General features: G+C 37.6%; 7 protein-coding genes across 12 annotated transcripts; 3 read left to right on the forward strand and 4 right to left on the reverse strand.

The window, feature by feature from the left end:
• Nucleotides 1-321: 321 nt before the first annotated feature.
• LOC105288235 (vacuolar protein sorting-associated protein 72 homolog) lies at nt 322-2,602 on the reverse strand. The gene is made up of 6 exons (XM_011354346.3): nt 2,073-2,602; nt 1,773-1,990; nt 1,528-1,710; nt 1,221-1,449; nt 863-1,087; nt 322-721 (listed from the first exon to the last, which is right to left on the reverse strand). Exons 1-6 carry the CDS (start codon nt 2,204-2,206, stop codon nt 487-489), a joined length of 1,224 nt encoding a protein of 407 aa, XP_011352648.2. The 5' UTR covers nt 2,207-2,602; the 3' UTR covers nt 322-486.
• A 330-nt stretch (nt 2,603-2,932) lies between these two features.
• LOC105288229 (beta-ureidopropionase) lies at nt 2,933-5,511 on the forward strand. Of its 2 annotated transcripts, XM_011354340.3 has the most exons (6): nt 2,933-3,106; nt 3,359-3,522; nt 3,694-3,950; nt 4,027-4,415; nt 4,642-4,959; nt 5,039-5,511. In XM_011354340.3, the coding sequence occupies exons 2-6, from the start codon at nt 3,425-3,427 to the stop codon at nt 5,108-5,110; spliced, it is 1,134 nt and encodes a 377-aa protein (XP_011352642.1). In that variant the 5' UTR covers nt 2,933-3,106; nt 3,359-3,424; the 3' UTR covers nt 5,111-5,511. The 2 variants fall into 2 exon arrangements, with proteins under 2 accessions (XP_011352642.1, XP_019890120.1); XM_020034561.2 differs by lacking the exon at nt 2,933-3,106 and having other exon boundaries at nt 3,154-3,522.
• LOC105288230 (peregrin) lies at nt 5,233-10,553 on the reverse strand. Its single transcript, XM_011354341.3, has 8 exons — nt 9,846-10,553; nt 9,271-9,550; nt 8,130-8,970; nt 7,650-7,952; nt 7,322-7,496; nt 6,818-7,236; nt 6,222-6,599; nt 5,233-6,038 (listed from the first exon to the last, which is right to left on the reverse strand). The coding sequence occupies exons 1-8, from the start codon at nt 9,963-9,965 to the stop codon at nt 5,861-5,863; spliced, it is 2,694 nt and encodes an 897-aa protein (XP_011352643.1). The 5' UTR covers nt 9,966-10,553; the 3' UTR covers nt 5,233-5,860.
• Nucleotides 10,554-10,957: 404 nt separating this feature from the next.
• LOC105288233 (inhibitor of nuclear factor kappa-B kinase subunit epsilon) lies at nt 10,958-13,916 on the forward strand. Its single transcript, XM_011354342.3, has 4 exons — nt 10,958-11,595; nt 11,676-12,849; nt 12,940-13,141; nt 13,294-13,916. The coding sequence occupies exons 1-4, from the start codon at nt 11,172-11,174 to the stop codon at nt 13,726-13,728; spliced, it is 2,235 nt and encodes a 744-aa protein (XP_011352644.1). The 5' UTR covers nt 10,958-11,171; the 3' UTR covers nt 13,729-13,916.
• Nucleotides 13,909-17,228, reverse strand: LOC105288234 (protein VAC14 homolog). 2 transcript variants are annotated; one of them, XM_011354344.3, is made up of 7 exons: nt 17,023-17,126; nt 16,520-16,901; nt 15,862-16,444; nt 15,150-15,721; nt 14,942-15,060; nt 14,776-14,855; nt 14,142-14,455 (listed from the first exon to the last, which is right to left on the reverse strand). In XM_011354344.3, the coding sequence occupies exons 1-7, from the start codon at nt 17,124-17,126 to the stop codon at nt 14,142-14,144; spliced, it is 2,154 nt and encodes a 717-aa protein (XP_011352646.1). The 2 variants fall into 2 exon arrangements, with proteins under 2 accessions (XP_011352645.1, XP_011352646.1); XM_011354343.3 differs by having other exon boundaries at nt 13,909-14,455; nt 15,862-16,901; nt 17,023-17,228.
• Nucleotides 17,229-17,314: 86 nt separating this feature from the next.
• LOC105288228 (nucleolar complex protein 3 homolog) lies at nt 17,315-20,774 on the reverse strand. 3 transcript variants are annotated; one of them, XM_011354337.3, is made up of 10 exons: nt 20,628-20,774; nt 20,191-20,462; nt 19,828-20,119; nt 19,480-19,765; nt 19,057-19,388; nt 18,572-18,942; nt 18,331-18,495; nt 17,881-18,235; nt 17,706-17,803; nt 17,315-17,586 (listed from the first exon to the last, which is right to left on the reverse strand). In XM_011354337.3, the coding sequence occupies exons 1-10, from the start codon at nt 20,631-20,633 to the stop codon at nt 17,376-17,378; spliced, it is 2,388 nt and encodes a 795-aa protein (XP_011352639.2). In that variant the 5' UTR covers nt 20,634-20,774; the 3' UTR covers nt 17,315-17,375. The 3 variants fall into 3 exon arrangements, with proteins under 3 accessions (XP_011352639.2, XP_026829500.1, XP_026829499.1); XM_026973699.1 differs by lacking the exon at nt 20,628-20,774 and having other exon boundaries at nt 19,480-19,762; nt 20,191-20,621; XM_026973698.1 differs by lacking the exon at nt 20,628-20,774 and having other exon boundaries at nt 20,191-20,621.
• A 113-nt stretch (nt 20,775-20,887) lies between these two features.
• On the forward strand, nt 20,888-22,132 carry LOC105288227 (membrane magnesium transporter 1). 2 transcript variants are annotated; one of them, XM_011354336.3, is made up of 4 exons: nt 20,889-21,063; nt 21,222-21,274; nt 21,390-21,567; nt 21,816-22,132. In XM_011354336.3, the coding sequence occupies exons 1-4, from the start codon at nt 20,982-20,984 to the stop codon at nt 21,839-21,841; spliced, it is 339 nt and encodes a 112-aa protein (XP_011352638.1). In that variant the 5' UTR covers nt 20,889-20,981; the 3' UTR covers nt 21,842-22,132. The 2 variants fall into 2 exon arrangements, with proteins under 2 accessions (XP_011352637.1, XP_011352638.1); XM_011354335.2 differs by having other exon boundaries at nt 20,888-21,063; nt 21,390-22,132.

Here is a 22,132-nt window from a genome sequence, read left to right on the forward strand (position 1 = left end):
AAAAAAGGGATATTATATTTACAACAACATAGATTATTATTAATATATAATATGCCTTGTGTATTTCGTTATTTTATTAATAAAATATCAAATTTGCTTTTAAGACGGATCTTTGTAGAGCGTATCTACAAATACTTACGAGTCGTGTAACTCCTATTTTTTTCTTGTCTTGTGGCAACCTACTTACACGATTAAACTAATCGCTGCTTTTTGCGAAAGATTAAGTATTACACTATGCTTATTTTATGAAATTGCTATTGACAGCAAATTACAACTAAAATATTAAGTGTAGAGTAAAATCAGGAATATTAGGAAGAATTGCGAGATTCATACATTGATATAAAGTATCAATAAATATATCAATGGACTTTATTAATAAATACATATTGTATATTTCTTTAAATTTAAGTAGTTACTTAAATTGATATCGAGTCGAGAAAACACTGTGCAGTGTTATTTCAAATTGCAACTCACAAGTAAGAAAGGCTACGAAGATGCGGGCAAAGAAGACGCTGATTCCAGGCGGACAGTGTTTTTCTGCGAGTTACCATGATTTTTCTGTCGCCATTCAAGCCATCGTAGTAATTCTGGACTCTGAGAAGTGTCGTTCGTGTCAGTTCGAGCTTCTAACTGTTGATAGTACGCTTCTCGAAGTAAACGGAAGGTCTGCACATTTTTGTACGGCAATTGTGTCATGGGATCCAAGTACGTAGCAGGCAATCTAGCAACCATTTAAAGAAACGTTTACATTACATTTGTACAAAGTTACATCTTAATACTCTTTACTATGCTTAAACAATAAAACATAAAAATCCAACAATTTCAAATATGGAAACAATTTAGTTAACAGTATTTTTTTTACCGTGTAATAGCGCATAGAGGTTTCAATGGAGGCCTTTGTGGCGCAGATTTTTTAAATACATCTAAGAACGACTGTTCATTCTCAAAAATAATGAAGGTGCGTTCGTAAAATGCTCCAGTTTCCTCAGCATGGATATCTTTATTTTTAGTGGAAGTAGACAGAGCTGCGTCTGCAGATTCTCCCTTATCTTTATCATCCTTTCCATCGGCTTTTGATTCTGCGCCACTATAATACGTTAGATGAGTAAATTATCGTGAATAAAATATCTAATGTTTCAAATTTTATCTTAAAACCCTGTCATTTTTTTTATACATCCTTATAGTCTGCAAGTGAATAGGAAAATGTGCACATTTATTACCTTTCTTCCTTTGAACAGTTATTAGAGTCTGCGTTGTCGGAAATCGCATTTGCTTTCTTTTCGTTGTCACACTCAACATTGATTTGTTCATCATCTTTATCGTCCACATACGTCTCGGATAGTACCATGACTGGCATAGACAACGATTGATACCTGATCATTGGTCCAATGTGCGTCTTTCTCACAACCCTGGTAGTCTTCTTTTCATTTTCTAGTTTCTGATACTTTTCTGTGAAAAATGATTATTATTTTTTATAGAACAATTATTTTTTCTCTTCGACTAAATCCATAATTCTTGTGTGCATACCTAATGATTTCATATTAATTTCTTCTGTTTGCAAAGCTTCTTCCAGTAATTCTTCCTGCGTTGGTTTCCATGTATCATGCCTTACAATCTTTATCTTCCGTTTTTGATCTTCATTTCTTTCACGCAACCGTTTTTGCGTAGCCGCTGATTTTGCAGCAGTAGAACGACGTATCGATTTCCTTTCTGCATAAAATATCACACTATTATTATTAAAAACCAAAAGATAATTATGCCATTTATATTACCTATGCTATCTACAAAACTTCTATCTTGTTTCGGTTGCTTGATTTTCTTTTCCTTGGGTACTTGAGTATGTAATGTTGGAGCTTTTGGTTCTTTATAAGCTTTCGTTACTAGTCTACGTTTCTTTTTTGGTCCCTCTTGCTCGGTATCAGAAACCGGCTCATCATTCTCATCAATACTAAAATCTGAATCTACTTCGTCTTCTCCTTCATCTTCTTCCCTAAAATTAAAAGCTTTGTATAATAAATAAGGTTTTACCGTACATAAAATCTGACATAAATAGGCAATGTCTAGTCACAAACATGTAATCGTGATCCTGCTCCACTTCATCAAAGCCACCATACGTAGTTTTATAAAAATCATCCTCCTCTTCCTCATTTAATAATCTTGCCATCTTATTACCAGCATTTGCACGTCTTTCCCTTGTTGCAGCCATCGTTGCGAACAACTTTTTGACTTATTTCTCAATAAATATATATATAGATATTTATATGTAATCTAATACTGTATTAAATACTTGTTACAGAAGATTGATAAATAAAACAAGTATAATAATTTGATATATCGTATATCGTTACTGATTTTTCCTTTGTGTCATTGTTAACATAGACACACATTTAGGTTAGAACATTGATAAGTTAAAATCTAACTTAGAGTTCAATGTTTTGGTAAATTATGTACTTGTACGCACAGCAAAGATTCTACACTATCATACGTTGAGAAAATTCACACATTATATGTTGAATAATTTAATTTTTAGGACAATTATTTAGTTGAAAATGCATGAAAACATGAATCAAGAACGGTGGAGGCTCGTAGCGGAATTTTTTCGAACGAATTTTTCTTCGCGCCTGTTACATGGCAACCCGGCTACCCGGTCTGTTGACTGGATTATCATGCTACAGGCGCAAGTCAACGCTCCATGGAAGTTCCAAAAACATCCGCTACGAGCCCTATTTTCTCGATGTGGCGTAGCTAGTCATGGCGCCTGTACGAATTAGCCAATCACGCACGAACCGACGCAGTCCTTTCTAGTACACATACATGTCTCGTGATTATCACATGCGAGAGCCCAATAAAATTGCTGTATTTTTTTATCTTATAGATGCATTGAATTTTACGTAGAGATAAGATTAATCCAAGCTGATGTAGCTTTATATATATATATATATATATAGTTTTTTATTACTGCGATGAATTATATCTCTGAATTAATAATCCCATTTTAATAGTATGCTCTTCAAAAGAGATGTACCTGAAAAAAAACTTTATTTTATATTTAATCTAATATACATATAAACGTGCTTTTTTACTGTATATTTACAAAAGTTAGCACGTACGTATGTACATTCATGTATTATTCATTCCGTTTCAAAGTCTAATATTTAATATCATATATATTTAACAATATTATAGCAATAAGTTTATATTAATTTCGATTATCGCAGAAATTAATAATAATTTAAACCAGAATGTAATGCAATGGAATGTAGCAACTTCTTAACATCTTTATGATATCTGTTCTATATTTATCTCCTGCGTCGGCTTCAGTGAAATGTGTTTATCACACTCATTGAGACTCGTAAAGTTTCAGCCTTCAAGATTACTCGGTATCAAACAACAACGACAACTGAACGAGACAACTGGTGCAATCATGTCTTCCGAATCATCTCTCGAAGAAATTTTACAGCAATATGTTCCAGAGAAGGAATTGGCTGAAATAAAACGCATTTTATATGGACGTGATTTCAAGTAAGAATTTTTATATCACGAATCATGTGTTCTCCGCATATAATCCATAGAAATATTCTCAAAAATGTTTTCGTTGTTTATTTGGTCGTACAATACATAACATACAATCAATCTTCTGTCATGTTCATTTAAACAAGGATATTTATATTGCGTGTCATTGTTGTATATTAGACCACTATTAGACGTACCAGGAAAAGAAGTTTCTGAAAAGAGTTTTGAGATAAAAGGATGGATGATGCACAGTGGCATCGCAGAACAGATTCGTCCCCCACGTCTCGTTCGCGTTGGACTGATACAACATAAAATCGTGTTACCAACGACACATCCCATCTTGGAGCAACGAATTGCAATACATAAGAGAATTGAGTCGTACATAGAAGAAGCATACTTTTGTGGTGTTAATATCCTGTGCCTCCAGGAAGCATGGAGTATGTGATTCAGTTTTCCTACGTTATAATACACATAAGAATGATGTAATAATTGATTTGTGAAATTTTATTGTAGCTATGCCATTTGCTTTTTGCACAAGGGAGAAGTATCCGTGGTGCGAGTTTGCGGAGGAAGCTGAGACTGGACCAACGACCACATTGCTGTCTAAGCTTGCTCAAAAATACAAGATGGTAATAATATCGCCAATTTTAGAGAGAGACACCGCTGACGGCGATACCATCTGGAATACATGCGTAGTGATCGACGCAGACGGTAAGGTCCTTGGGAAACACAGGAAGAATCATATTCCTCGTGTTGGGGATTTTAACGAGTCTACTTACTACATGGAGGGCAATACGGGACACCCGGTTTTCAATACTGCGTATGCTCGCATTGCAATTAACATCTGTTATGGACGTCATCATCCCTTGAACTGGATGATGTTCGGCTTGAACGGAGCAGAGGTAAGAGTCACACATATTTCTGTTGTGAAATACCCCAGAAAGAAATCGTGCAGCGGTTTTCATGTGAAATTAATTTATCCTGGTAGAAAAAATTTTATTATTAATGAGCACCATAAGAAATTCTATTTCTTACATAAAGAAATCTTATAAGGTTCCTTATGATGCTTCAGATTTCATATTCTTATCTGAGGTGTGATAATAATCTTCTCTATGTGTGTATAATTAGATCGTTTTCAATCCATCCGCGACTATCCAAGGATTATCCGAGCATCTGTGGCCGATCGAGGCTAGATGTGCCGCAGTGGCAAACAGTTATTACACCTGCGCTATTAATCGCGTGGGAACCGAGGTTTTCCCACACAAATTTACATCCGGCGATGGACGTGAAGCGCATAACGAATTTGGACATTTCTACGGCTCCACGTATATCACCGCCCCCGACGGTTCGCGAACGCCAGGTTTAAGTCGAGACAAAGACGGTTTGCTCATCGGAGAACTGGATCTCAATATGTGTCGACAAATGAAAGATATCTGGGGATTCAGGGTGAATATTTTACGTACTTTTATGCAACGAATATACAAAAAATGTATTTTTTTCTTGATATTTTATATGTAAATTTCAGATGACGCAAAGACTCGATATGTATGCTGAAGAACTTGCCGAGTTCGTAAAGCAGCGTGGTAAACAAAATTAAAGACTACAAATGCATCTGGCATGCATTTTGCATATAAACTTATCACTAGAGATATCTGGTATATCATGTATATGCATTTATCTCGAAATCTATACATTGTTTAATTAACTCTACACTGTTTATACATTCATATGAATTTATTCAATATTGTTATTAATGTTTATGCACTATGCGCAGTCGAACTTTATAATGACAACTTGTATAATAAACTTAATTGAGACTTAACAAGAATTTTATATAATTACAATAAGTAATTCAGAACGTAATGTAATATTTTGTCGATATCGTGAAAGATTTATTCACCGTATCTATATGCTACTTTTATAATAAACTTTATAAAGAGTAAAAAGTGTCACAAACGGTAGAAACATGTTTCTATAAAATAAAAATATTGTTCATGTGTAATAAGATTCACATAAAACTGTACATTACAATAACCCTATTTTATGTCTTGTCTTCAAACTTAAATTTATCTTCTTAATATTAATACATTAATACTTCATTTCATAAAATAATTTCTAGCAAATTATTTATATTCTACAATTATATACATCCATAAGATATACGTTACATTTCATAAATTAAAATTTACTATTTTGATTATCTATCCACTGTTTTTTGAGACACCAAAAATATATTTTACTAAAATGTTAGTTTAGTGCATATGAAGTATTTGTATCGTCCAAATGTGGAATCTTTAAATGTTTATATATGGCAACATAAATATTTAAACACGCTATCATATGAGATTTAGCTATTTGGTGTGTCTAACGCAGCATTATGCGTTTGTTTATAATAATGCAAGGCTTCTTGGTAAGCCTTCTTCACAGCTTTTCTGTCTGCAGGTTTACGTGATTCAATTAATTTCGCTTCATCCACTTCTTGCGACACTCCAAGTTTTTCTAATTTTTCCCCTGGCAGCCATTGCCTGTAGAACGTTTAATATTATATGTAATAAATTTTCATATATTATGGAAATTGTTTAATATTATTAAACAATTTTCTGATTTATCAGATAAATTTTCTGAAATTTATCTGATTATCACTTATGAATTATTATTATTACAATAATATATGACATATTCCGCTGGTAAGAAATAAAATTCATTACCATGTACGTTTTGTGTCAAAGAACAGCACAAGGAAGACGGGCTCTTTGAAATTATCACCTGGCGCAAGCGCTAGAACGTCATCGGGCGGTGCGGGAATTGGCACCCCTTTATATACAGTACCTCGGCGTGTTTTAGGATCAATAATCAGAGCTGGATACCAAGGATATCCTCGACACTTCGCCCACACGAGTTGCAAGCATTCCAAACCGTTACTAGCGCTCGCCTGTTTATTTTCACTCTCTTTCTTCGTATCCGGGGTCTCTTGTCGTTGTTTCTCCTCTTCTGGATTGGGGGTGGTGGATCTACTCGTAGGGCAGCTACTGCAACTCGACGATTGGCTTTCTGCTTCACCAATATCGCTGTCCATTGTACCACTCCTAGACATATTAAAACAGTTATGAACACGCGTGTAATCTTCAGCAACAATTATTTCATAACGATTAAGTTTCAATCAATTAAGAAATAATTTAAATAGAAAATTTAAATGATTAAACTTTTAATTAATTTCAAAATAACGATTTATTTGTATACAATCAGCTGTTATATATATATATATATATATATATAAATAAAAAGGAATATGATTATTATCTACCTGTATACTTTAAAACTATCACTTTGTTTCTTCCTATCATCTTCCGAGAGAAACATCTGACTGCTCCTAGCATTACGCGCTCTAGCCTTACGCGTAAATAGTACAGCCGTTCTCCTGTTTACACCACCACCGCCGACCTCCTTCTCGTTAGACTGCGACTCCGTTTCCGCGCGACTGCGACTGGATCTCTCTCGTTTTCTAGGTTTTGGGCCAGCCTGTTCGGGTTCGGTGACCGGATCGAGGTCAGGATGGTCTTTGCGAACCTGCTCTATCAGGGCACTACCTTGCTCCTTCATTTTCATCCCGGCTCGATAAAACATAGTGTCCTTGCGATTGTATGCCAGGCAATTGTTCACCATCAAATTGAAATCAGCCTGGAATGCCGCGATAGTCTCGTACTCCTGCTTCTCCAATTTTGCCTGTAATAAAAAGATGATTTTGTCTTTTGTACCACGAACAATCTTTGATTGTAGAAGACGGGTGCGTGAAGAATACTATAATTACCTGCATAGTAGAAAGATCCATAGGATGCGACACTATTTCGAGATAATCCGGAACTTCTTTAGTATTGACTGGTTGTCCAAATACATCATTCACATCTTTCGCTTTTATCGCTTCTAGCAATGTACGCAAAATGCTCTCCAATGGTCGCAATTCGAACAACATACATTTCTCCTTTCTAGAATCAATTTTTCAATCAAATTAATAATTTTCTCGGAAATAATGTACATTCCATATAATTCGTGTAAATACTAATTTACAACAGCTATATATTTTATTATTGCACAGTGCATAAATGTACATTTGAAAATAATATTTTCGTAACACTTACACTTTCACGAGTTCCTTTTTCAATTTCTCACGTTTGCGTACTAGCTCGCACAGCAACCGTGCGCGTTCCAAATCTTGACGTAGGCATTGCCAGTATTTCAGCTGACGACACATTTCTCCCCGTAATTCATTATCATGTGTGGGTGAAGTAGAGTGTTCCACAAGCGGAGGAGGTCTAGATTGTGGATGTGAACTTTGCAGTCTTCTGAGAAGTGGTACACCATTTCTGTACTGCCGTTTTAGTGTCCAATAGGCGATTAGACGTTGTATCACTTGACTCTTTTTTTCTAATCCTTCAGCCAGACTAATAAAGTAAGCAGTTTATATAGTGACATGACTTTAACATTATCCATCATTCTATCTCTTTTGATACTTTCGTTAAAGCAAACAATCAATTGAAAAAGTGATAAAAAGTGTTCGAAACGGAAAATGACTTATTGGATCATAAAATACATAAGAAAATATAACAGTCGTTACTTACTTAGCGATTTCTTGGATTCTCTCAGGTGGTATGGTGGGAATGGATATGACAGGCGCCGACGAACTCTTTTTATTCGCTATCGCTCGCCTCCTTGCATCCACGGGATTCGTGGAAGGCTGGTAATCAACGGGAGTATGTGCCTCGCAATAGGCAGTCTTTTGTACAAGCATTGGCTCGCCATTGGCAGGCTGTACTGTTCTCATACGCATGCATAGACCGGCTTGCTGGGCACAAGTCACGTGAAATGCCGCGTAGCAGTTGCTCTTGTGGCACTGGATGCATGCGCCTCTTCCCTTTTTCTTGCACACGCAGCAGATGAGCTTCCAGCGGGCTTGCGGAATGCTCTCTATGCTGTCGATGGGTTCCAAGAATACAGTGTTGGCGAATCTTACTTCTGGTATCCACAGAGCACAAACCACATGTGCCCACGTTGCCGAACGGTCAGTCTGCTTGAATGCACCACCTCTGTTCGGGCATAGAATACAATCCACAGCTCTAGATGGACTCTGCAGACACCTTCTACACAGCCATTGTCCTTCGGGTATATACGGCACGCCGTAACAATCTTGATGGACGGCAAGATTGCACATGTCACAAAACAGGATGGCATTACTATTCTGACATTCACCGTCCATGCAGATGCAGCAGACGGCGTCCTCGTCCGCAGCGACGCCACCTCCACCGTTGCTCTGTTGTTGAAAGTACGATTCTTTCTCCAGCCTGTCCATTAGCAGTTCGAAACTATCAGCCTCCAGTGTCTTCAGTCCAGAAGCTGTTCTTCTTTCATTCAACATAGACAACCACGTAGTGTCTTCCTCGTCCATATCGTATTCTACTTCTCCTATTAAAGTAATAATTTAAGGTGTTCATAGCGTTTCTTGTAATAAGATAGTCTTAAGTGTACCGTTTAGATACTAGTACTAACAATAAGCTATTTAACTTTAGATATTAAGCTATCTGATTGGCTAATAAACATCATATTTGAGATTTTAATATGAGAAGAACGATTATGAGTGCTGAATGTTAGTTTTCGAAAAGGAGAGGTTCCAATATATCGATACAATTTTATGATATGAAATAATATAGAAAATAGAATTTTCATAATACAAATATTTTACTTAAAAATAATATTGCAACGTACCGTCAAGTTCTTCGCCACTGCGTTCCATAAATCTAATGTAAGAATTTGGTAGTGGCTCAGCTTTTCCCAGTTGTTCCTCATAGCCTTCTATTTCTCTAAATGTAGCGACAGGTAAAGTACTAAGAATATTTTTGTCTTCCTTCTCCTTTTCCAGCAATGCTGCGTTACTCTTTTGCATTAAACTTTTGTCATCCATACTCCCATCCATCGAGATTATAGGGATTGCATCTGAGATGGCTAACTTGACTGGTTTATTTGCATCCTCTCCTATAGGATGTACCTATGAATATAAATTATGTATCATATTGAAATATAGTTAATAGTATGAATAGTTAATTACTGAAAGTATTTATAGAATTATATTACATCGGAATTTATACTTTTGTACACCATTAAAAATAATAGCGTAACAAATATTGTATAAAATAATCAATATTAAATTTTTGTAAGTTGTAAATTGAACAATCCTTCAAATTAACATATTTAACATATTAATCGCTAAGGGTAAGAATGCTGCCGTTCTGAATGAAGTACCTCCTTTAATTTATATATAATATACGAATATTTATCTGTACCAAAACAAACTTCGCTGTTTCCTGGTTGCTGAGCGTCTCGATGTTCGTAGGGCTCATAGTTTCATTGGGTACACCTATCCTGCTCCTGCCCTTCTTCTTGTTAGACTGTGGCGTGTTCATCTTCTTTATTGTCTCATTTAACTAATAATATACTTTAAAAAAGTCAATCACACCGCACACACACTCTCTCTCTCTCTCTTCGGCAAGTATGGCGAGTACCTCCATTAACCTCTCGCACTTCTTTGCCACCAACACTGCGCCGAATGGTACAAACTCTCCGCGATTAAACGTAGCACATCAGTTTTATGAGCTACACTGAGTTTATTCGTGCAGTCATCACGTAACTTTAGCTCTGCTCTGTAATTTCCATCGTAGTCACTCAACGAATACAATCGGCAAACGTCTCTACGCGAATGTGCATGCTCAAAGTTTGTCTCACAGGTGAGAACGTGTACAACGAGCGTGACCACGATAATCTGTAATTGATGTATACTACGTCACAGATTCAATCTCTTTCTGCAGTCAATCACGCGACTGTTCGTGTTCTTTAAATATTGGAAACGTGCTTCCGTAATAGCACACTCCTCAACGAGGTACGAAACTAGGATACGTGCCATATGTGCTACACCTGTGTAATACAATGAGTTTTTGGCGGGAAAAGGCAACAAGGAACAAATCGTAGGGAAGAATAAAAATACGCTTAGAGCTTGGTGGGAGAATTATTAGAGGTATGGTGGGGGAACGGATCGAGCATGCGTAAAAGCGTTGAGAGACGTGCTCAGTCTCCAATGCCGTACTCCGTAGATTCTTTACTGCAAAAAGGCGTATCATTGCGTCTAGAAAGGAAAGGAATAAGCAATAAAAATATAAACAAATATTTTTAACAATTGACAAAACGAAATGCATAATAAAATGGATTAATATTTTGCGTCAATCATACTGATATAGTATCTCGTATGTAACAAATTATTGGTGCATAAAGTATCTAAATATAAAATATTATATAAATATAATTTATAAATATATTATAAATAAATATTTAATATAAATATAAATGTAAAAATAAATTATAAATATAAAATATTTATATTTCAACCCTCAACCCTCTCAACATATATTCTAACAATAAGCACGAGTCTGTTTAATCAGTCACGTGACCTATACGTACGACACACTGGTGAGAGTTGTCTGTTCCATGTCTGGTCTAATCAGATTGATCACACTGTTTTGATGGACGTTAAGCGGCATGCACACAGTGGGTAGCACCAGGTAGCACATGGCAGCGGTAAGAGTGGCAAGCCAATAATAAGAGAAGCACGCAACGACATGTCCTTCCTACGCGGCTCCGCCAACTACGTTTGGTGCACCACCAGCGTGCTTGGCAAGGGTGCGACCGGCGCGGTGTTCCAAGGTGTCAACAAGAACAACGGGGAACCCGTGGCGGTGAAGACCTTCAATCAGCTGAGCCACATGCGGCCACACGACGTGCAGGTGAGGGAGTTTGAGGTCCTGAAGAAGGTCAAGCATGAGAACATCGTCAAGCTGTTAGCGATAGAAGAAGAACAGGATGGCCGTGGCAAGGTGATCGTGATGGAGCTCTGCACCGGCGGCAGCCTCTTCAACATCCTCGACGATCCCGAGAACACGTACGGTCTCGCGGAGAGCGAGTTCTTCCTGGTGTTGGAGCACCTGTCAGCTGGTATGAAGCACCTGCGCGACAATAATCTAGTTCACAGAGACCTGAAGCCAGGTACGTGGAATCCCAGAGGAAACGAATGGTCTTGATGTGCCTCAACATCTTGAAGCATGCTTGTTATGTTTTCTCTTTAGGTAACATAATGAAATTCATCGCCGACGATGGCAGTACGATATACAAGCTTACTGACTTCGGGGCTGCTCGGGAACTGCAAGAGGATCAGCAATTTGTGTCTCTGTATGGCACCGAGGAGTATCTGCATCCCGACATGTACGAGCGCGCGGTCCTGAGGAAACCAGTTGGTAAAACGTTTGGCGCAACTGTTGATTTGTGGTCCATTGGTGTGACGCTCTATCATGTCGCAACGGGAAACTTGCCGTTTAGGCCGTTTGGTGGGCGAAGGAACAAGGAGACCATGTTCTACATCACCACGAAGAAAGCGTCGGGCGTGATATCCGGCTTGCAGACGTCGGAGAACGGGCCGATTGAGTGGAGCAGAGAGTTACCGCAGACGTGCCAGTTGAGCGTGGGCTTGAAAAAGATAGTGACTCCGTTACTGGCCGGTTTGTTGGAGGTGGATCCGCAAAGAATCTGGAACTTCGATCGCTTTTTCAGTGAAGTCACAGACACGCTTTGCAGGAAGCCTGTTCATATATTCAACGTTCACAAGGCCAGCCTGATCAAGGTCTTTTTACATCCGGAAGAGAAGCTGGTTGCTCTGCAGATACACATTCAAGACCAAACTGAGATTATGCCGCATGCGCAGATCCTGCTTCTCGGGGAGTCTCCTCTCACGAATCTCGTCGAGGAATCTACGCCAGGCAGAGGGTACCCCAGTACCAGCAACGACAAGCCGTTGATGCTGTTCTCGCGTGAGAACAACAACGTCGTGCTGCCGATGGAATCCGAGCTGCCCAAGTTCCCCGTCTTCGCGAATCTCGTTTCCGTGGAGAACGACGCGAGCCAAGCCAAGGTCGCGTGTTCCGTGGGACACGTCTGTAAACGTAGAATCGATAAATTAGCATTGTGCAGCAAACTGTCGCGGGATGCCATAGAAGCATTTAGCGGCCTGCTATCTACGGAACTTACTCGGGTACTGGACAAGTGTCAGCACTTGAAAGAATTTACGAAATCCGTGGAGGACACCGTGCTAGCGGTAGAGAGAAGCGAGACTTTTGCCAGGCACGTCTTTCGGAAATTCGGCGGTCAGACCGCTGTGGACGTGAAAAATTGGCGGAAAGAATTGGACATGAAGAGTAAAGAGCTTACCACCGAATTGAATCCAGCGATAGTGCAACTTCATCAAAGGTAAATTATCTCAAATAATGCGAAACGATTGATTAGATCCGAGAGATAATACATGATACATAAATATAAGAAATATATCATTAATTGTAGGTATGTAAAAGAGGGAAGCTTACGGGGTGAATGGGACAATAGTACTCGCGGTTTGTGGTGTCCGTGGGCTACGAAAGCGAGTCAAAGGGCAGCGACATTGGTTGATCGTTTGAGGGATGGGTGGCAACATTTGCTGAGAGACAGGGCAACCCGTAGTCTCACTTACAACGATGAGCAGTTCCACGTTCTTGAACGTATAAAGGTATATATCAGTTTACGTTAAAATTCTACAAAATTTTTTATCGACAGAGCGATATCTTCGATGATTTACGAGAAAAATCGAGAAATGATAAATCGTACCATTTTCTTATAATTGCTATTTTATTGAGACATTTTTATTTTATGATGAAACAGGTCACGGAAACGGGACGACGATTGAAGGCACTTCTCGAGACGGAATGTGCACCGGCGATGACGCAGCGATCCGAGTGCGTCGCCGATTGGTACAAAATGGCACAAACGGTGTTCCTGCAAACTCAGATATTAGATAAGGACATAGACAGCTACGAGCACGTCTTGGAATCATTCTCCTACCGTTTGTCGCAAGAGAGCAAGGAGCGTAACGAGAATCTTTTGCACTCACTGGACAGGCTTCCAGGAAAATCGAAAACGGTCGAGAAGACGAACGTGCCGGCGCAGGAAAGCACGAAGAAGTGGCGCAATATCTGCGACGCTCAAGAGCAAATTACGGTACTTCTGTATGAAAACGGCCTGCTTGTAGATCAAATTGATCATTTGTCAGCGATCGATAGATTGGAGGATGCAGGAAATACGGGATATGAGCTTTAATGCGGGCAATTTTGTCACTTCTCTAGCAAATTGTTTTTTGACGACACAAGATAAAGACTGAAAATTAGATTATGTTACATTAGACATGCAATATACCTATATGGATATTAGTGTATAATTTACTAAGGTAAATGTAAATGAGGTATAATTCGTCTTTTACTCTCTTGACTAAATAAATATTTTAAGATCATACGATCGTTTATTTTCAACGCGCGCGTGATTGCACTTTAATAAATAATAATCATTTATACATATATATATATATATATCGATAACAAAGCTTAAACACAAGCGAGTATATATTTTTGACTTACGTAATTCCGGTTCGAGTAAAAAATTAGCAAATCAAGTATATCTTTGTATATCGGATGTAAAATTCGCAGATATAAATTTCCGCGTGTAAGAAACGTGACTCACGCATCTGTATGACTACTATTCCTCTCGATTAAAGAGTTCAATCGTTGCTTGCGCTTGTGTTCTCTGTGTTGCTCCTGCACTACGTGAAAATGCTTTAATAATTTACTAAAATCGAATGGACAATATGCGCCCGTGCCCTTCTCCTGCGATTGTTCACTTTTAGGTATCGGTTTCGTAGCTGGTGGTATCGCCGCTAAACGACGTTGCAGTGTAGCGTAGGCTTCACTCTGTGGCAGAATCATGAGCAGGCCGTATAATGCGTATATAAGCGCGTCATTCTGCTCCCATTCCAACAATTGCAGTCTTAGATCTTGAACAAGATAAAAAAAAAGAATAATGAATAAGTATTTTAATATTATTACGGTAATGATTATTGTGTAAAATTAAAGAAATCCGGAATACATGTATATATGTAATTATTCTTATTGTATATTATATAATTATTCTTAGCAAAACCAATCATTTTAGCCCTAAGAATTTTTATAGATTGTTAGTTAATTTATTACCAATATTTCTATCTGTGTTACTGTGTATCACGATTTTACGTAATATAAAGATATAATTGCTGCCAATGAAACGAGACTTTTGTAATAAAATGCCTTTTAAATGGAACATGTATCGCGTACTTACAAGTAAATATCGGCGATTCTATTAGCTGCACCAGTTTGTCTATTTCCGTGAGAAACTCGACCGTAACTTCTATGTTTTCACTGATAAAGAACGTTGAGTTAAGGCGTTAACGTGTTCTCATTGAGAGAATGAAAATGGGAACAAAATAAGAGAATGTAAAGGATACAAAGATCGAATGATGTTGCACGCGTGTCGATAGTGCTGAGACAGCAGGCACAACGCCACCGTTGCGACCGGATTATGGCACCATGATACGTATAGGCATTCAAATAATGCGCAACTATCCTAAAATATATATAAAATTGGCATTTTAACAATTTAAGAAATAAAGTTCCACAAAACATTTTGAGTAATTATGATATCGCAGAACTTACTGCAGAATCCAGATGCCTGAGCTTGTTGCGCAAATCGAATAACTCGGAACTAGTTAACAGAATAACGTTCAGAGTCTGTATCATCGTACACGCGAAGCTTAAATTTTGCTCTTCTAATAATATCTTTGCTAGTGTTTTGTATATGTCCTCCGCGCTCAAGAGCACGCATAGTTCCCTTATAATGAAAGCACCTCGTTCTTCCAACAGGTGTCTGTCGGTCGAGAAGAGTCTCAATAAATTGATAATAAACTTTGTGAAATATTTATTCTGCATTTTCCCATCCGGATCGGCCGTTACTGCCTCCGGCGATTTCGAGCTGATAATCTCAGCCATTACCACTAAAGTCTGTTGCACCACCTCGTCGGACGTATCGCTTAATGACTTCATTAATATCACAAATAGGTCTTCCGTATGATTAAACATTTTATGCGGAATGTTTATGAACAAATGGTGCATCCACTTTAAAACTGCGACTTTGGTTTGGACCGATATGTACAACAAGTGTTTTGTAAGTACCTCCACGACACTGGCGAGATCTAAGCTTTCAGCCAGGGAACCACTTTGCGTTATGTCTGAAAAGTGAGAAGAAGAGAATTGCACTTATGTCATCATGCAAGCTTTTTCTAAGACTAATAATGAACAAGTAATGTTTTCCTAGCAGCCGTTCAAGCATTTTGAGTCGAAAATAATGATTAAAATTACCACTGCTTACCATCCTTATCTCTTGTAGAATCTGTGTTATTATCCTGCTTCTTATTTGGAATCTCCGTATTTTCCATGATTATTAATTTCATCAAATTTGCGTTTACCTGAGTGGCCGTTTCTTTAATACTTTTTCGCGTGTCACCGTCGTAGGCCAGGCACGGCAAAACGGCCACGAGAATGCCCGACATGTATGGTAGCATAAGAGGACCAGACAACTGTACAAACTCCTTTATCCACGTAATCGCAGTTAGCTGTAGCAATTCATCGGTGCTCTGAGCGTGCATGATCAGTATATTTATCATGGCAGGGAAGTCCACTCTCGCGGAATTCGACTTTATGCTACGTAAGAATTCACCGAGAACGGTATCTGTAACTTTCTTGATTTCCGGCGTCGGATCCTCCAATATTCTGAACAATCCGTCCAGTATCTCAGGCAGGAATATGATAAAGTCCATGTTAGGCACTGCGGCTAGCACGGACACCCATGATATTACAAACTGCCTGCCAAATGGATTCTTTGTGTAAATACGCTCACGCAACAGAGGCATGAATCCAACTAGGTCAAAGAGGCCGCTTTCCGTTACAATATCCTGAAACAGTACACAATACGCAGTATAAAAATCTTCTCCTTTTAGCAGGAGATGGAACATGAATCCAATCACTACCTTCATCAATCTATCAAGCAACTCAGTAGCATTCTTTATGTTCTGCTCGGAATCACAGGCGAGTTTGCTGAGAGCAGCGAAAATGTCCGTAAACTGAGGCAATACAGCACCTCTCGCCACCTTCACCACGTTGTACAGACTCTCGCAAGCATAATATCTGACTCTTAGGTCAGCATCGCAGAAACATGCCAGGATCGGGTGTATTAAGTCTTCTATGTACTGGCCGGTATCCTTTCCAAGACCAACGGCGATAGCTGCGAGACCTATTAAGCCGCCTTTCCGGGTGTGTGGATTCTGCGAAGTGGCAAAGTCCTGTCCGAGAACCTTTAGTAGTCTCTTGATCTGCACAGTGTTATTGTGGGCAGCAAACTCCTTCACCATCCTGCAAGATTAAGATCGCTGAGCTTGAGAAGCGTAATGATATAACGATATACATGAACAATATAAAAAACTTTTATATTAGTTTATTTTTTTACTTTATACTTATATTAATATAACCTTACTTCTCTATCTCTACCGCAGCTGGTTTCCGTTTCTCGTACAATTTGTCATTAAGGGAACGAACACACGCCGCACTGAGGGGCGCGTAATCCCTCTCGGACATCATCGTTCGCGATTTACTCCGAAGTACTTCTAGGAAAATATTTTAATGGAACTCATTTGCGGAATGAAAACATGTCAAAGCGTAGAGATGCGGGAGTAGCCAACAGCTGGCGCATGCGCAGTCGGAAACGCATGATCACCGGCAAATGTCAAATGATTACGGGTATCGATAGTAATCGATATCTCGGGCAGTTGCGCGAAATTCAATTTTATTAGAATTTTATTGTACATTCGAAGTTTGTCCTATCACGTTTTACGAGTGATCTTTACAATCTTCATAAAAGTTTACGTGTCCGTTCGCGAACGGGTCGTTAACGTCGACGGTGTTAAGATACTCCTCAAATTTCGGAGTTACATTGCAATTTGCAGATGATTTTTTAATAGTACTCTTCTTTGGGACGGGAATGGCAGGATTAAACGCTACGCCCGCTGGATCGTATTGTGTATAAAGTTCTTCTGGTCCTCTGAAATTAATAGAACAATGTGGAATGCAGAAACTTGACTTAGCTCCCACTTTACATATATAATACAATTATATAATAATAATCAGATTATTATAGAGAGATAACGTGCTACTACGTACAGTTTCGCAACTTCGGCAGCCAAGCTACCTTCCCCGCTCGTAGGTACCACATGTGCTATATTTTTAGCGAGTTGCCGTACGGTGCTGTGATAGTGACGCTGTAAAAATATATATTGTCATATTATTTATCGTTTAATACTTGGCGGACGAAAACGATATTACCTTGGAAACGTACCTGTAAAGCGATTATCTCCCACAACGCAGTGCAATGAGCGTTGCAGTAGTCAGGTTCCGTAATCTCGGGCTGATAGGAACCGTCCCCAGACGATTCCGTGTCCAGCAAAACGTGTGCCGTTTTCCCGAGTTGCATGACCTGTTTGATGACACCGAGGAGTTCTAGTATCACGTTGTGTTGCGACTGCAGAGCCAGCACGCCCATCCTTTTCACAAAGGCGATCGTACGAGTTTGCGTGATCCTCTTTCGCTGATGAATGAGGATCTGTATCAACGTTTTCAGCACAATCTCAGCGTCCGCATTCGTCCTCCCGCAATGAACGTTTAATAAGTTTTTGTACAGATGCACATAGAATCTGTAAAAAGAGGAATATCAGGCATCTGTTTTATGCAACTATAAAATAGCATGGGATTTTTCTCATGTACAAGCAATAGTGAATTGCATACGAACCTGTATGGATCGATATTCAGCGCCGTGCCTTGGCCAGATAATATTGTAAATATACATTGAACGCAATGTAACTGTTCCTTCAGACCTAGATTATCTTCATCTATTAATCTATCTATAACGTTTACTAAATCCTGATAAAAAGTTATGTTGATGCAGTGTGCAAATCTAAAATGTACAGACAAAATGTTACAGAAAGTATATCAATTAAACATGCGATCCATCGATCTGTAAAATGCCTTACTTGGCTAATCCTTCCAAACATGCGGACAACACTTTGCTGTTTGGTGCTTGTTTCAGAACTCTAAAATATATAGTAAATACTATGCTCGTAATTTCTGTGAGAATCTTCTGTTTTGTCTGTTTATTTTCCTCAGCCTTCGTCTCCATCAGCTCCTGTTCCACTTGTTCCAGTTTCTTATTTTTCTTTCTCTCCCGTTTGCTCAATGCGAGAATTCGTTGTTTGTGAGACATGAGCTTCTTCTGCTTCATTTCGTCTTCTTTCTCTTTATCCAGGTTAACATCTTTTATGCGGAGAGACAGCAACACTGTTATAACTTCAGGACGTACAGAGTGCTTCCTCGATTTGATATACTGATTCAATTTTCGAACGATCTGAGAAATTTTGTTAACATAATTAATTAAATATCAATTAAGTTATTTTCTCGTTAGCGGATTAAAATATGTAATAGAAATTAAACTCTTTCTGTTATCAAAATATGTTCTTACCGTGAGAGACAATTCGCCACGTTTGTCTTCTTTGAATATCTGAGAAAAGCATTGCGCCACTTTTTCTCTTACATTGTTGTGTTTGTCATCAAGAAAAGGAAGGAGGTATTGTGCTACGTTATTGGATAAATTAAAATATGGATGAGCGGCGAGAAGCTCGCACATACACGATATAGCCATTTCACCCAACTGTAATTCTCGTTCGTTTGATCGCGTATCTTTTTTCTTTTGTTTCAAAATTTTTAACATTTTTTCGAGTCTCTGCAAATAACCCTTGTAACTTCTTAACAATGTAGCCTCGTAATTCTGTAGCGCAAGAGTATCTTTCTTCACTAAAATTGTATAAATTGATTACAACTTGTAGGTAATCTCATTATCTTTTTGTGATTTTGTTTCTTATATATAAATATCTCATATACATACACTTTACTCCTTCTTGAGAGATCTGCAGGATGTTGTACGACGGTAGCAAATCTTTAAACACTTCCAGAAGAGACATCATAGCGAGTTTTCTGACAGTGATGTAAACTTCGCAAGTTTCATCCATCATATTTAACAGTATCTTGAAATTTGCAGATTTGAGTTGTGGATTTTCTAGGATACCACTTGAGAGTATACCTATCTTGAAACGTTTTGACCTTAATATCTCTTCACGACATGCCAACAGCTCAATGGTAGATACTGTCTTATCAGTTTCTTGCAAATTCTTCTGGAATATTGAATAATTGAATTTAATAACTTTAATAATTTTTACAGATATTGAAATCTTACCTCTGTTTCTATATCCATTTCTATGTCACTGTTCTCCTGCTGAGAATCATTTTTCTTATCTTTTTCTTGGTCATCGTCATTCTTGCCTTCATTATCTGTTTCACTTGCTATTTCATCTTCTTCGATCACGCGTTTTTCTATAAAGCCATTTTGTGTTTTTATAGGAAGCACCATCCGCAATGACTTCCCATCTTTCTCTTTCATAATTTTAGAAACATTATTCTCATATAATTCTTCCAATTGATCCTTTTCGCTTCTTTTCCTTTTTCGTTTCTTTTGCTTTTTGTCTGCTCTAAAACCAACAACAATCAATAAGAAATTTTATAGGATATTTTATTTTCTTTAGATCATATAAATTCATACTCGGTTAAATGAAATTTTTTCACTAAGTTATAAGATTTGTTGGATATAGCTTTCTTTAGAAAATTGAGATCATCTTCTTCAATCATATCCATTAAGTCTTCTCCATGATCACTTTCTTCTTCTTCCACTTCTTTTGGACGTGGTGGTGGTGCTTTCTGAGGTTGTTTCTTTGATAGTTTATGCCGCCGAGTTTTAAGTTTGCCTTGTTTTGAAAGCTTTGTTTTTGTCTGATTGTTTCTTTTAATTTTACTGATTTTTGGCTTTCTTAATTTCTGTAAAATGAGCATTTACGTAGATATAATTCATATCTCATAATTATTAATATCGTTTAATAAACTCATAAGTGCAATTTTTAGAAGTTAAAATACTAATTACATCTCTTAAATAAATACATATTTAAAAGATTTAATTAAAAACAAAAGTTTATATTAACTTACCGCCATTTTTGATAAAACTAAACCTAATTGTTTAGATTAAATTTTTACAAAAGCACAGTAGGATAAAAAAAATACAACTTTATATTACAACTGTAAATTAAACATGTGCACATCCATACGCGTTTAGGTTATCATTCCATGGGCGCCGACATGCGGCTTGTTACCATAAAACAGGTGCTCTGATGAAAGAAATCTTCTGAAAATCAGTTCCAAAACATTCCGCTACGAACCTCCACTATTCCACTCCGGTAAAATGAGGTAGCAGTTGTCACTCTCAGTTGTTACATACTGTTATAGTATACTGTTGCTAAACTTTAATGCATGATCTGTGATATTTTATTGCATTAATTCACAATGCCTGCTACGGCTATGCATAAATTTATAACTTTTGTGGGAGTTACGTCTATATTACACGCAGCTTACTCCGCAGCACAACGTAAGTACTCCAACTTTGTTCATTATTCGCTTTTCATTGGTGTTTTTAGGTTACTCTTTTAGGTTAGACAGATTTATATTAAAACTACGATTTAAAGTATCTATCCGTTTGATTTAGCTGTGAAAACAGCTGTTACGACAAAAATTCTCTGTTTATAGATCGCTCTTATTTGAGAATCACCGAGCAGGAGTTTACCACTTTGCCAATAGATGTAAGCAACAATTCTTGTTATTACCAGATTTTTTTAAAGAGCTTATGATTACTGTCATCGAAAAGTTTGTGGATTTTTGTCGCAATATGATATTGTTACCTCATTCATGTTACAGATTTTAATCCAGGGTATAGCCAGCTTATTTATTGTCATGTACGGCATTATGTATATCGCTGGCGATTTTAAAGAAATACGAGCAGTCGTTGATCTGGAAAACAAATCCTGGGAGACACTGCGGAATCTGCCATCCTTTCAAATATTTAATCATCGTGGAAAATCTCTCTGGCAAGAAGGTGCCGCACTATCTAATGCGTATATATGAGTGAAATCATATTTGTCGTGCTAAATCATTTCTGAAGAACACTGAATCTGTTGAGATTCATTCATGGTGTTCGTTAGATTACATCTTTAGCTTAGGCAAAATTATAAAATAAAATCATGTAAAATACAATGAATTCAGAAACATACCTAGAGAAAGAATGAGAAGAATCTTTGCGTGAAATCTTTAATTAGATGTGCATTAATTTATTAAAATTCACAGGTTTTGCAGAAATGAACTATGACTAAGTCCTCGATGTAAATAGGATTAAATATATTAAAATGTGATTAAAACTTCGACTTTAAAAGGTTTCGTATAAATGTAAAGTAAATGGAAGCATCAGTCACAAAGCAGCCATCTGTATGTACAGATATGAGATTTGTTTAATGCTGAAGATAACTGATAGTAGATTATGTGATCTTCCTTCACATATAATAGTACTTTAACTTATAAATTTTCAAACATGGCAAAACTGATTTTGTACACATTTCACACGGTTTTGTGATAGTAAATAGTACAAATAAAAAAGTTCTCACAGT

Source organism: Ooceraea biroi, chromosome 11 (assembly GCF_003672135.1).
Source record: "Ooceraea biroi isolate clonal line C1 chromosome 11, Obir_v5.4, whole genome shotgun sequence".
NCBI lineage: Eukaryota > Metazoa > Arthropoda > Insecta > Hymenoptera > Formicidae > Ooceraea > Ooceraea biroi.

Bases quoted from the DNA above. Each gene is read 5' to 3' on its own strand.
- LOC105288228 (XM_026973698.1), bottom strand. From the start codon at position 20,477: ATGCTCATTTTACAGAAATTAAGAAAGCCAAAAATCAGTAAAATTAAA. The intron at 19,766-19,827 runs GTAAGATTTCAA...TCAATATTCCAG, and splicing joins AAATGGATATAGAAACAGAG to AAGAATTTGCAAGAAACTGA. The intron at 17,587-17,705 runs GTACGTAGTAGC...TATTAATTTCAG, and splicing joins GCTGCCGAAGTTGCGAAACT to AGGACCAGAAGAACTTTATA.
- LOC105288229 (XM_020034561.2), top strand. From the start codon at position 3,326: ATGTGTTTATCACACTCATTGAGACTCGTAAAGTTTCAGCCTTCAAGA. The intron at 3,951-4,026 runs GTATGTGATTCA...ATTTTATTGTAG, and splicing joins GTGCCTCCAGGAAGCATGGA to CTATGCCATTTGCTTTTTGC. The intron at 4,960-5,038 runs GTGAATATTTTA...TGTAAATTTCAG, and splicing joins AAGATATCTGGGGATTCAGG to ATGACGCAAAGACTCGATAT.
- LOC105288235 (XM_011354346.3), bottom strand. From the start codon at position 2,206: ATGGCTGCAACAAGGGAAAGACGTGCAAATGCTGGTAATAAGATGGCA. The intron at 1,450-1,527 runs GTATGCACACAA...CATTTTTCACAG, and splicing joins AATTAATATGAAATCATTAG to AAAAGTATCAGAAACTAGAA. The intron at 722-862 runs GTAAAAAAAATA...AATGGTTGCTAG, and splicing joins CCTCTATGCGCTATTACACG to ATTGCCTGCTACGTACTTGG.
- LOC105288233 (XM_011354342.3), top strand. From the start codon at position 11,172: ATGTCCTTCCTACGCGGCTCCGCCAACTACGTTTGGTGCACCACCAGC. The intron at 11,596-11,675 runs GTACGTGGAATC...TTTTCTCTTTAG, and splicing joins TCACAGAGACCTGAAGCCAG to GTAACATAATGAAATTCATC. The intron at 12,850-12,939 runs GTAAATTATCTC...CATTAATTGTAG, and splicing joins ATAGTGCAACTTCATCAAAG to GTATGTAAAAGAGGGAAGCT.
- LOC105288227 (XM_011354335.2), top strand. From the start codon at position 20,982: ATGCCTGCTACGGCTATGCATAAATTTATAACTTTTGTGGGAGTTACG. The intron at 21,064-21,221 runs GTAAGTACTCCA...CTCTGTTTATAG, and splicing joins AGCTTACTCCGCAGCACAAC to ATCGCTCTTATTTGAGAATC. The intron at 21,275-21,389 runs GTAAGCAACAAT...TTCATGTTACAG, and splicing joins TTACCACTTTGCCAATAGAT to ATTTTAATCCAGGGTATAGC.
- LOC105288230 (XM_011354341.3), bottom strand. From the start codon at position 9,965: ATGAACACGCCACAGTCTAACAAGAAGAAGGGCAGGAGCAGGATAGGT. The intron at 9,551-9,845 runs GTACAGATAAAT...TTATATTCATAG, and splicing joins AAACAGCGAAGTTTGTTTTG to GTACATCCTATAGGAGAGGA. The intron at 7,237-7,321 runs GTAATTATAGTA...TTTTTATTACAG, and splicing joins TGGATCTTTCTACTATGCAG to GCAAAATTGGAGAAGCAGGA.
- LOC105288234 (XM_011354343.3), bottom strand. From the start codon at position 17,126: ATGATGTCCGAGAGGGATTACGCGCCCCTCAGTGCGGCGTGTGTTCGT. The intron at 16,902-17,022 runs GTAAGGTTATAT...TTAATCTTGCAG, and splicing joins GCTGCGGTAGAGATAGAGAA to GATGGTGAAGGAGTTTGCTG. The intron at 14,456-14,775 runs GTAAGTACGCGA...ATCTTGTTCAAG, and splicing joins AGAATCGCCGATATTTACTT to ATCTAAGACTGCAATTGTTG.